General features: G+C 39.6%; 1 protein-coding gene across 2 annotated transcripts in view; it reads right to left on the reverse strand.

The window, feature by feature from the left end:
* Nucleotides 1-13,182, reverse strand: part of Samtor (S-adenosylmethionine sensor upstream of TORC1) — an 82,995-nt gene that overhangs the window by 31,904 nt on the left and 37,909 nt on the right. Inside the window, exon 3 of one of the 2 annotated variants that reach the window (XM_067082935.1) lies at nt 2,327-2,466. The exons of the other annotated variant lie outside the window; for it this stretch is intronic. Within the exon in view, the coding sequence (XP_066939036.1) occupies nt 2,327-2,466 (140 nt within the window). The remainder of the gene's footprint in view (nt 1-2,326; nt 2,467-13,182) is intronic. 2 annotated transcript variants of the gene reach the window in all.

Below are 13,182 nucleotides of genomic sequence, written 5' to 3' on the forward strand. Positions count from 1 at the left end.
ATCACCCAACAATTGTGCAACACAGTACTCCCCTGAGCAGAGAGTGCATGGAAGATGCCCTCCTAGACTTCTTATTAGAGGTCTTAGACCAGGCCCTTCTTCCACCCACACGGCAAAGAAAAGTCCATGGTCGAAGAAGAGAAAAGCAAGTCCAGTGATGTTGAAGAAGAAGATAAAGAGGAAGAAAGCCACCAGCACTTCTTCCCTTTCTCTTGGCTAATCTTACTCACCTTATGCACTGCAGGACTGGTTCAGGAAGGAATCAAAGACGAAGTCACACCTGCCAGAGGATCCCCTACCAGCAGTCAACAGAGCTGAGGCAGGAGCTACCTCAGAAGAAGGCTAAGGTGTTAAGGCCTCTTTTCCTCCACCTGGTTATCAAGGAAAGCCAGAATATTCAGGGTAGGCCAGATCTTCTGCAAGTATTACAATGGTGACAAGGCCTTACAGGTATCTGGAACATCAGTATCATGATCAGAAGAGTCAGAGGGAGAGACAGCTGCTGATGGAGCACCTACTTCACAAGCTGCTATGTCCTCTGGTGATAGGTCATGGTCATATTTTTTAGGCCTAGTGTTATCCCTCCTAGAAGGAGCAGCGCTTACAGAAGGAAGAGGAATGGAAGATGGGTGTAAGAAGGAACTACAGTATAAGGGTTCTGAGGTGTCCCTGGAGATGTATACTCCACCCCAACAAAGCCAGTGTAAACCATTTTTCCTTCTTCCTCCTCTTTCCAAATCTAATCCACTTGGCAAATCCCAAACAATGAGAAGCCTTAGAACATGAAGTCCCACTGCAGGAAGCAAAAAAAAGATTGAAGATCAGTCATTACAGGCAACATGAACTGCCCATAAAGGAAGTCATGTCCTTTGCAACAATGATGGACATGTTTTTTCTCTATACTGACAAAAGACCAGGAGCAAGGCAACAAAACGACACATTCAACACATAATAAAACAGTAATTAGCCCTTTATCCACTCAATCCAAGATCTCAATCACCAAGCAGGACAGAAAAGCGTAGCATCACTGCAGCCAAAAGGAAGCACGGGCAATGGTTGGTGAGCGAGGGATACTCCCTCACTCACCCCTATCTCCACCTGTTAACTACCGTGTTAGCAAGTTTTCAACAACTGATTTCCACCCCACACTGAAAGATATACTCCTATATAAAAGGCAATGGTTTGTATTCACTTAAGAACAAACTCTAATTTAGTGCTGAATTAAATACATGCAGTCCTTGGTTTACGGCGGGGGTTCCGTTTCTGACGGTGTGCCATAACTCGAAAAACACCATAAACCAGAGCATCATAATAATAGTCAATCCTTGGTATTCGCAGAGATGCATACCACAAACCCCTGCGAATAGCTAAAATCTGTGAATATTTGACATCCCTCTAAAAATGTTTATAACTGCCTATTTTGATAGTTCAAACACCAAAAAACACCCTCTAAAAATGCTAATACCCGAGTATTTTAATAGTTTTATCACAAAGTGCATTTAATCATGAAAATATAAAAATACAGTAATTAGTGAATACTTCTCTATGAAAAATACCACAAGTAGGCGAATTTTCCGCAAATAATGTGTACTGTATATACGTTCCACAGAAAAATCTGCGAATAGGTGAAGGGTGAATCCTGAACCACAAATAGGCGGGGGTCCATGGTAATGGGAATAAATGTTGCTCAACTTCACTGATTGGGCAAGGATGGTATTTAGAATGTGGTATGACTGTTGCCTACCAGAGGAGGACTTCAACAAAAGGGAAACATGTATCCTTCATTGAACACCTCTCTCAACCAGGGCTCTGCTCATAAGCCTTGACAAATTTATCAGTACAGGCAGCCCCTGCTTACCATTGGCATCAGTTAATGGTGCTTGGATAGCGACGCTGTTAACAGGATTTTGGGCACCAATCTCCAGTAAATGGCACCGATCTCCAGATAATGGTGTTGTTAAGCGGGGATTTCGGCGCTGATCTCCAGTTAATGGCACCAATATCCTGTCAACGGCACTATTAAGCGGGGATCTCAGCGCTATTATCGCCGATTTTTGGTTAGCAGCTCCCAGCCAGGGCAGAACCCCTGCTGTTAACCAGGGAATGCCTGTAGTGAGTGAGTCTCAAGAATGCTCCTTAAACAATGAACAGTTGAATAATTCACAGACAGAAGAAGAGAAAAATCATGTCACCTGAAATGCAGTCTGGCAGCTCAAGCAACAAGTTTTCTGTTCTTTCAAGCTGGAGTGACTGAATCTGTTCACATCCATTAGCATGGGTTCTTACAAAAAAATTCAAGAGATGCCATGTAAATTTTATTACAAACCTGTTACAATCACAAAAATCCACTTCAAGCTCCAAATGCTTCAATTTCCGCATTTCTTTCTCAGTGACTCGTTGCAGTTCCCCCTCATGGAAATACTGTTTGATGGCATTGTAGATCCAAAGAACACGAGAAACATTTGTCTGTTAAGAAATACAAGTACTATTTAAAAACATATATAAAAAAGACTTTTTGTACAAGATTTTTCTCAGTAGTTTTGGTTTCATAGTACGTGAAATCCATATTCAACAAAGTTTTTTAATTTCTATATATGTACCATCATAACTCACTGTTCATTATTTTCATACACTAAAGAGCTACTACTTAAATTTCATGTAAAACATTAAGCATCCTAATCATAAAGGATTGTATCACCTCCTGTTAATGAAAAATATTTTAAATCTTAAATCTTAAGATTTACTTTAAACACATAATTCAATGGTATACTGTACTAACAAATAAGTTTGTTAGTGCCCAGTCGTATGATGGAACCGTAACAAACTTGATGATCCTATGACTGTTGCATAAGTAGCCTATATTGATTATCTTATATTCTCTTGTAAGAAAATGTCCTTATAATGTGGCTCATAAAGTTATATAACACTCACTTTGCATGAACTAGCTTTTTATGCTAATGATTCATGGACTATTTTCCAATTCATTGAGAAATTTTACTAATTTTAGCATATACAGTGCTTGATAAAGGAGAGGGGACCAGAAGTGTGGAAAAATATTTTTTCCACAAGGCATAAGCACTGCTAGCGTATGCTATGAACAAACTGGAGGTACTGGTGGACAGAGAGAAAAATTGTTAAAATTCACAATTGTCAGTTTGGCTTCATTTCAGAAAAACAAAACACAGAGGCAGACTTCATAATGAAGCACTGACAGTACAAAGTTAAAAAACAAAGATTAAAACTACATATTTGAAGATCTTCTAAAGGCATCCAGCAGATTAACAAAATGAGTAATAACGGCATCAGAAAGACCCATCATGTAATGACGTTGCAGTACCATAAAACAAAATCTACAGTGAAGGCAACAAATTAAAGCAAGTAAAACAAAGCAAAGAAAATATACAATCACAAAAGTGACCCTCTGGATGCTGCGGGAGGTGTTAAGATGAAATAAATATATTACTGTACTGTACCCAAAAAAATTAATGGATTAGCAAAAAAAAGAAAAATTATGATATAAGGGATTTTCAGGGCATGAAAAGTATAAAAGTACATAAGAGAAAAAAGAAGAAACCTTGTCGTGGAGAGAGAGAGGTTCTAAAAATGTGGAAAATTTGCATTACCTCAGGGACATACAATATACTAAATTGTGAAGCAGGTACATATTTTTTTTTTAAACAAATTGAAACTCTTGGCATAAAAAGTTTCCAACACACTCCCATCAATCATAATTAGCCATATGGAATTGCCTTTAAATGAAACTTCCGAAGTCATGCAGATGGAAGAAGAATCACTTAAGATCAACTACTAAATGATTATGTGCATGTGCATCCTCAACCCATCAATAGGAAAAAACTGTCAGCTTCATGCTCACATGATTTGCAATAGCTAGAACACGGAGATTGGAAGAGGTCATTTCATTATGCTGAGAGATTTGTATGAAAACACTTCAGCTAAAACTTCGTTTCATAACAAACAAACCCATCAATCATAGCTAGCATGAATCACTGTATGATAGAGGCTGACAAATTGAATTCCCAAGCTACATCAAAGTCTAGCAGAGCACTTGGGCAAAGAATAGGTTAGGAACCAAATGTCCAAAGTAAAATCATGGGATTCTGTAAAGCAAGTTTTCACAAAAGCAGTTTTCCCTAATTCAGTGTTTTGAGTAGAATATAGTCTTCAAAAAGTTTTGACGATTAAATGTTTCTTCTTATGTTTAGTGTAATTTGTTTTAATGTGCATCAAAACACAAGGATAATATAAAAAAAAGTTCCACAAGAAGTAGAAAGCTTATAAAACTAACAACTGTAGAAGCCAGGAGAATAATCATCTATGACTTCCAGTGCATCTTCCTCCAGCATTGTCCTCACCTCTCCAGACAGCACAAGAGCTTTGGATGATGCTGGAGAATGAACTGGGAATTAGACCGGTCAGTGAGAAAGGAGAAAAAGAGGGAATTCTGCATTCCACCTTCAGTACCTCCACCACCCAAGGATCTGCCTCAGATCCTGCCAAACCAAATATGCTCAACCTCCCTCCTACTGGGAACTGAGGGCTTGATGCATCATTTTTTAACAGAAGCTGGGTATTTCTAGGACTCTCATTGTCCTTCCTGAGGTCTGGAAAAGGTTGGCTTCAGGGTACCGAAGTCCTACCTGTTTGTTTTGGGGGAAGACCCTGTAAGTTTGTGTTGACTGTGACAGCGGCTGCTGTAATGGCTGTGTATGCTTAAATGGTTGAGAGTGATGCAACAAAGATCTGGTTTCCACCTTCTCAACCTCTTGCACTATCGTGCCTAGTGCTGAGGCATCTAGCAAAGAATGTAATGGTTGATGAGCAATAATATCAACCTTCTGAGTCGAAGAGACAGAGGGAGCCAAAAAGGAACACAATTGTTCCCTACGCTTAACGACCGCATTAGTGAAGGCATGTACAGACTCTCAAGGGAGTCTGAAATTGCTTTACCTAAGCAGTCAAAAAACCCACCAAATTGTTTCCCAAGTGCTGGTTCTCTCGTGGAAGAGCAGAAACACTCTCTCTTGCTATGTTGTCTATGGCTGCTATAGCCATTTCTGATAAAGACAATCTCCATGATGAGGATAGCCAAGCGAGCAAAAAACTAACCCCAAGGGAGTTAATACAACCTTACCTGAGGAAACTGCTCTCTTTTTATTCGGGTCAAGCAGCAAGAAAAAATTGGAGTCTCTAATGGAAGACAGGGTAAAATGTGGCAACTGCCTTGTATCATAAGACATCGCTCTCCTTTTTCTCATAAAGGAGGGAAGAAAAGAGGAAGAACTTTTAGAGGAAACTTTCTGATGGAGCAACTTAGCCACTGTGTCAAATCTGTTCAGTGCTAACTTGGCCAGTCTAGGGGATGAAAGGGGATCTGCCTTAGGTTCTAGCCTACCAGTTCTAAGAAGTCTCGAATCCTGGACTACTGGTTCCTCAAAGAAATCAGGAAATTTGTTAGCACAGACCTTAATTGTGAGCCCCAGGCTCATTAGAAGGAACTCCTGGGGAAGCAGAGGTGGTGGCAGCAGAAACCTCTGCTCCCCATGAAAGGAGTTTCAACTCCTTTAAAAAGGACTTAAATTTGGAAGCAAAAACCTGTTTCATACCAGAGGAAAGGTTGGCCCCGCTTTGAGCCATGTCACCGGTCTCCAAAGCATCATCTGTACGGGAAACAAAAGCCTCCTGACCCTTCACACCATCCTGCGCTCATACTGAAGTAGCAGGAGGCAAAACTGAAATTGCCAGAGGAGACAACATGAAAAAAATTGGTTGAGAGGAAGATAATCCAGTCTGCTCTGCTACTGAGACAGTAGCAACCAAAAAAGATGGATCCGCTTGTTTAACAGGAGAAGATACCGAACCTTGGCACTGCAAACGTGACTGAGCACCTGAAAGTGGTTCAAGAATGCCTCGACTCCTGTCTCAGACTACAATGAGGCGTTCGCGCCTCACAAGCCTCGAATGGCAACCATGAGACAGAATGAGGTGAACAATAGAAGCTCCTATTTCTCTGATCTACGGGAGAAATTTGCGCTGAGTTACAAGGCATCAAAAGTTGATGAGAACACCTAAAGGAAGGAGACTGTGGAGAACGTTCACACACCTGATTGCGACTGCTCGTTCGAAAATCCCTCACATCGGATAAAAAATGTGAAGACGAACTGGCATAGCCAGTCCTCTTGGGAGACTGAGGAGGAGAACACGGGCGGTTGGAATTAGGCGAAAGTCTAATAGTAGGGAAGCGCTCAGTGCCAGCCGAGCGCCTACTGTCAAGTGCTTGTCCGAAGGCAGGCCGAGCGCCTTCTAACAAGAGAGCTCCCAATGCAAGGCGAGTGCCTGCTTCCAGGTGAACGCCTACTGACAAGTGAGCATACGATGTCAGGCAGATGTTTCCAAGTGAAGACAACCACTTGCAAGGGAAGACCACAGGAAGAACCCGAATAAGGATCGCTAAGAGTAGGGCTGAGCATGAATCGCTAATTTTGGACTCGACAAAATCAACTCTTGGAGAGGGTGTACTCGCAAGAATCGATTCTGGAGTCAACTCCCCTCCCAACGTCATTCAGTAGTATGTGGTGGCGAGAGGCTCGACGCCGTCGATGGAGTCGAATCCCTGAGCTGCACCTAAGACAGACAAACAAGGGACTCGGGGTTTGGGGGGGGCTCTTGGAGGAAAGAAATATTCTCTGGGTCACTCTGGGTGATGTCAATATAGCATTCACTCGCCCCTCCGGCACTTCCTAAGCCGCTTAAGAGGGGCTTAGGCCCGCATTCCAGGATAATTACATGCAGGTGTTCACTGTCCAACCAAACAAGACTATAAAGTCAATCCAAAATCGAGTGGCAGGGAGGAGTTAAAACAGATTAATATAGCGCTGCCTATTTTCATATGGGAGAAGATTGCTTTAAGCTATCTGCCTTCTCTGGACCATCTTAATCTATGACCTTGCCCTATGGGTTTTAGTTTTGGCAGTTTGTCTCGAATCATATAGCCTATTCCTTGGTTTTTTGTTCATTATAAATGCTATACTTATTTCCTTCTTTTGTATTTGTCTTATTAACATATGATCAATTATTCTACTATATGTTTCAAGGATTGTTTGTAAGTTTAATTTCAATTACAATTGTTTACACTCATTTTTATTCACCTTAGGATTTTTCTTTATTAATCTATTTCATTTTACACTCCCTTATTATATTTTTTTTTACTCTCCTCTCTTTTATATATCCTCCATTTTATTCTCCTCTCTCTTTTGTACATCTTCCTCTCTTTTTTAGCTTTCACTTTTACTTTATACATCTGTTTATTTTAAAGGCCCACCGTTTCTTTTTCCTTGCTGGAAATATCTGAATATCACATTACAGTAATGACAAACATTTCCAATGTGATATGACAATACATAATAAATATTTTTCAATATCACACTTAGTATATAAATCGACTAGTTAACCAATATCACATGTAGTAATGGTGAAAGCTCAGTATCACATATTACAGTAATATATGTTTTCAATATCACACATTACCTACATCAACCAATAAAGCAATATATATCACATGTATGAGTAATGAATGAGGGATCAGTATCACATATTACAGTAACGATAAACATTTTCGAATCACATGGTTCCTACACCAATCAATAAAACAATATCACATACATCAGTGATGGATCAAACTAGCAGTATGACATATTAGTAATGCTAATAATTAAAATAAAGCTTCAGATAGGGCTTACTTACATGTTTTTATTCAAGAACAATATCATGTTGATATTTTTGTCACTCAAAGCACTACGTCTGTGTGAAGTTAGTTCCCCTGCTTTGGAAAACAGTCTTTCAGAAGGTACAGAAGTAGCTGGAATGCATAAGAACTTTTTAGCTAAGGCATTAAGCTTTGGAAAAAGTGCACTATGAATTTTCCACCATTTCAATGGGTCCTCATCCCGGGGAATTATTGGTTCCTCGAGGTACCTCCTCAATTCAATTTGAGGCCCTATACTTGTTAAGCATTGTGACTTCATAGTCGTTTCCACTTTTGCATCAAAACATTGCCAGAGTGATCCCCATTTTGCCTGCACTTCATTTATGTGGCTCTCTGTCTCTGACGACTGGGATACACGTGGTAATGGCACAGACTCGGTTATCTTCTCTTGAGAATATTCACTGCGCATTAAATTCATCATTCTGTCTTCAATCACCTTCACATTTCCCATGCCAACAAAAGACACCTTTTTAAATCTCACGTCTAGCAACATTGCCGCTCCCAGCTGGAAACACCTTTTCCACTGTTGCAAATCTTTTTTGCAACTGTTTTTGCAGTTCAGTGCCAAAACCTGTTCTCATGTGAGAATTTGAGTTTATGCACTGCTGAAGTGCCCTGGTAATTGGGATAACCTTTGACAACGATGCGAATTTTTCTGTGGCCATTTCTCTTGTAGCCTCTACAAACGATCCCAGTAGCAACACTGCACCTTTTACTGCTTCCAGTTCCTCACTACTAAGGCTTTTCCCTACCAAACACAAAGTGGTGGTGATGGCTTTGTGCTGTTCAAGAAATCTTTCCATCATATGAAACGTGGAGTTCCACCAGGTGTCAACATCCATTATTAGCTTTTTCCTTTCCACCCCATTCTGATTTTGAATTTCACCACGTTGTCTGTTGCCTTCAAACTGTGGTGAAAAAAAAGACACTATGCGTTTTTTTCTTGTGATAGCTTTGTGTCATTTGGGTTTTTTACTGAATCTTGCACAATGAGGTTCAGTGTGTGCACAAAACATGGCTGTTGTTTTATTTGCATGTGCAGTAAACCCCCCATAGCCCGTTCACGGTATTTTTCACTGAGAAATATTCACTAATTACTGATTTTCATGTTTTCATGACTAAATGCACTTTTTGTGATAAAACTATTAAAATACTGCATTTTTGGGGGGTTTTTCTTGTGTTTAAACTATCAAAATAGGCAGTTCTAAGTGTTTTTAGCTTTTTGCGGGGGGGTGTGTACGCATCCCCCACGAATACGGGGGTTTACTGTATTTTGTTACTGCTGCCACAATATCTGATGCATTATCAGTAATAATGCAGCATATTTTATCTAGAATCTCCCATCAAGTGCAAATACGTCTTAGTTCATCAGCAATATTTTCTGCTGTGCGATCCACTTTCAAACGAGCTGTTTCTAATACAGCTGATTTTAAATTCCAGTCTGAGTTAATGTAATGGGCAGTCACAGTGATAAAGCCCCTAGTTTGCCTTGAAGTCCATAGGTCTATTGTGAGTGATATGTGTGGTGTTTCTCTTAGCTCACCCTGAACTTGTTTCACAGCTTCATCATACATTGCAGGCAAATATTTTCTAGTCATCCCTTCGGCTAGGCATAACATACCGAGGATCTAAACCATAAACAAAATTTTTGAATCCTTTGTCTTCAACTATGGATATTGGCTGCAAGTCAGTTGCAATCATTTTAATCAGCAGTTTATCAAGGTGTTGCTTTTTTAAACCTCCTTCCTTATAGCTATCTTTTTAGCAAATACATCAAGCAGTTTGCTGGGCAAAGTGGCTTAATGTGGCTTGTGATTGAGGCAACGTTGCAGGTGAAACAGGTGAATTATTTTCTTTCTGTTATGCATATTGTTAAGGGTGCTTTGACTTAACGGTGGTGGGGGAATCCTGCTCCATGAAGTCCCACAAAGGACTCTTTCTTGCCCATTTTGTGGCTGGCTACATCATGAGTATTGAAGTCCACGGACGAAATCTGAGAAGAAAAAAAAAATCTGTCTCAGTGTATTTTCACTTAGTAATTCCCCTTAGAAGCATAAAGAAATGTTTCTTCTAAGTTGAAAGTGAATTTGGAATTAACAGGAATTCGTGGCTTATTTGAAAAAAAAAATGTGTCACGTGTATTTGTGACTATTTCTCATAATTACTACTATGTACTGTCACAAATACCACTACTACTATTTATAACATGTATGTATGTACACGTTTATAACCGTCCTCTAAATGCAACATTAGAAATGCTTTATATACAGTGCACTGAACTGTACCCTTACATTAGAATGAGGCGATTCCGACACCGATGACGAGATCATCCTATAAACACTGAATGTCATTTACTGATCCAGTGATCCCTGAGCGGTCAGTGAGCTGGACACTGACCCAAGGTCGGTGATCTTGATGAATGAGTCATGAATTCATGATCACGTGTGCCGAACAGCTAGCGAATAGGGAGCAGAGCGGAGTCGATTTTCTGTGGATGTGAGTTGACTCCGGGACCGCTAAGCTAGACTCGCCAAGATCAATTCCAGAGTCGATTTCTGCTCACCACTAGCTAAGAGCACACAGCCTTCTGCAAGGCCTCGGGGATACAGAATCGGAAATCAAATGAGTGCACTTATCCTTACCTAGTAAATTTACCTCCTGCCCAAGCGAACTTCACTTGATTTTACCGTGCTTATCTTTTGGTGACCAAGTGCCAATCTGAATGTGACATGCGCCAGTCTCCTGGACATACCCTGCTTCCCTGTACCTCCAACAGTACAAGGAGCATCACAGGACATGGCTAGGGTATGGTTAACATAAGAGGGAGGGAGGGCGTTGGCACTACCTCTGCTGAAAGGGGGAACCTGATATAGGACGACTAAATTGGGCAGGTAAAACAACAAGAATCGAGGAGGTTACCTTCATAAATTTCTCAAATGTAGCCCTAAGACTAGCTACATCAGCTTCTAATTTGCCAAACTTCATATCCTGAATAATACAGGGAGCTCTGAGAGGAGAAGGAAATTTTGAATGAGAGGCATTACTAGAAAATGAGGGAAAACAAGAAGAACTGATATCGTAAAGGTTGTGAAAACTCATACTCCTAACCTCGCTTCCTATCCTATTTAGAAAAACCTTTTTTCTGTCTTTTTCTATCCCTACCTGCTTCTCGTGTCTGCTTATACTTTAAATAAACATTCACCATTTCAACTGACCAACCAATACACTGGTCACAATGATCATTAAAAGAACAATCCTTGTTCCTACAGGTAACACATTCCTTGTGACTGTCACAAACCGACTTACCTTACAAACACAAAACGACTCTCCTTCCTCCTCTATGGATGACATCCTATATACAGTAAGCACCCACATATTCGTGGGGGATGCATTCCAGACACCCCTGTGAATAGTTGCAATCCACAAATACCTGCTATTCCACTTCTAAACTCACTTATAACTAACTATCTTGAAAGTTCAAATACCAAATGTATACTTAAAAGTATAATCCTACATCAAATATACCTTAAATTGTTATCCTATTACTGTATTAATCTGAAATTATATTAATATAATTTCAAAGTCTTCTTAAACATTAGTATCCTTAAAAATATATACATACATACTTCTAAGCCTTCCAGCCAAAACAGAGGGAGAGTTAGTTACCACTTCGACTTATATCCAACAAGGCTGACTGGAGAAGAGTTACAAAGAATAGGATGTCTCAAAAACTTATTAGTCCATCCAAGAAGACATCATGTGCTCACTTATCTCTAGGAGCAGGTTTTACTGTTCATTCACAGTGTTCTAATGATTTTGTCTAGCTTTCTTTTAAACTCTTCCATACTGTTGCTGTTGACAACTTCTGGTGGCAGTTTATTCCATGTGTCACATATTTTTTATGTGAAGAAGTTCCCACAATGAGATGTGGTGTATCTCTTCAGTTCTAGTTACCATCCATTATTTCTCATCTGGTTTTCATTTAATGTGAGGAGGTTACTGTGTACTTTTGTTATGCCTTTCAGTATTTTGAATGTTTCTATGAGTTGTCCTCGCAATTGTCGTGTTTCTAAGCCGTGCATGTTCAGGCTCTCTAGTCATCTTTGGTAACCTATTTGCCTGATGGATGGAATTAATTTTGTGACTCTTGCCTGTACACCTTCTAATCTATTTATATCATTTGTTAGTGTTGATGACCAAAACTGTACTGCATATTCAAGATGAGATCTAACTATGGATGCATAGAGTTGCAGCACCATTTCCTTGTTTCTGTATTTGAACTGCCTCTTTATGCATCCAACTAGTTTCTGTGCCTTCTTTTCAGCTTTTATGCACTGTTTTGTGGATTTTAAGTCCTTGGTATTAATGACTCCAAGGTCCTCTTCTTGTTCTACACTATGTTATTCCCAAGCAGCATATAGTTGGCATGAGGGTTGTTTGTTCCTATTTGTAATACTTTATACTTATCCAAGTTAAAAGGCATTTGCCATCTTTTTGACTACTCTATTTTCCTTAGATCATTTCTTAAATTTCCCACTGTATCTAGGTCTGCTGCACTTACACCTAGTTTGGTGTCATCTACAAATTTGTCTATCCTGCTAGTTAAGCCTACATCAATGTCATTAATGTAAATCAAAAACAAGAGTGGGCCAAGGACAGAACCCTGAGGAACTCCGCTTGTCACATCTGCCCACTCTGATTCTTCACCATTTATTACAACTCTCTGTTTTCTCTCTTTATCTCTTTAATCTCTCTGACAACAACAAAAATTTATATGTTTGCTTTTTGTCTTCCAAAGATGTAATACCTTTACTACACATTTTTAAAACACTATGAACATGCACACACACACACACAAACAGTAACTTTTCCTGAGAGAGAGAGAGAGAGAGAGAGAGAGAGAGAGAGAGAGAGAGAGAGAGAGAGAGAGAGAGAGAGAGAGAGAGAGAATAACGCCTTACGATATCGAAAGATTGATATCTTTGAGCTTCTGAGGGCAACACTCCCCTTCCCCCTCTGACCAATATGTCAAAATGTCAATTAAATTGACATTTACCCTCTCCCCTCCTTTCTTAAGTCACATAAAAAGACTGGGAATCACTATTTGTTTAAAACGTTAAAAAAATTTACTACATAAATGCAAGGAAAATTATTATTATTATTATTATTATTATAATTTGGCAGCAGACCCTCTTTTAAACAGGTTCTATTGAATATTATTGCTGCTTCAGCTGCATTTATTTTGTAGAAGACTTTCTCTATTTTCCTTATTGCGGACTTCTCTTCAGTGGAGGTGCGTGCTAACAGCTCGCCTATATTTGTCATTTCATGGGGGAAAAGTCAAAATCTGGATTCTGCTTCTTTATATATTCTATACAGTTGGTTCTATACAATTGTTG

Source organism: Macrobrachium rosenbergii, chromosome 40 (assembly GCF_040412425.1).
Source record: "Macrobrachium rosenbergii isolate ZJJX-2024 chromosome 40, ASM4041242v1, whole genome shotgun sequence".
NCBI classification, from domain to species: Eukaryota; Metazoa; Arthropoda; class Malacostraca; order Decapoda; family Palaemonidae; genus Macrobrachium; species Macrobrachium rosenbergii.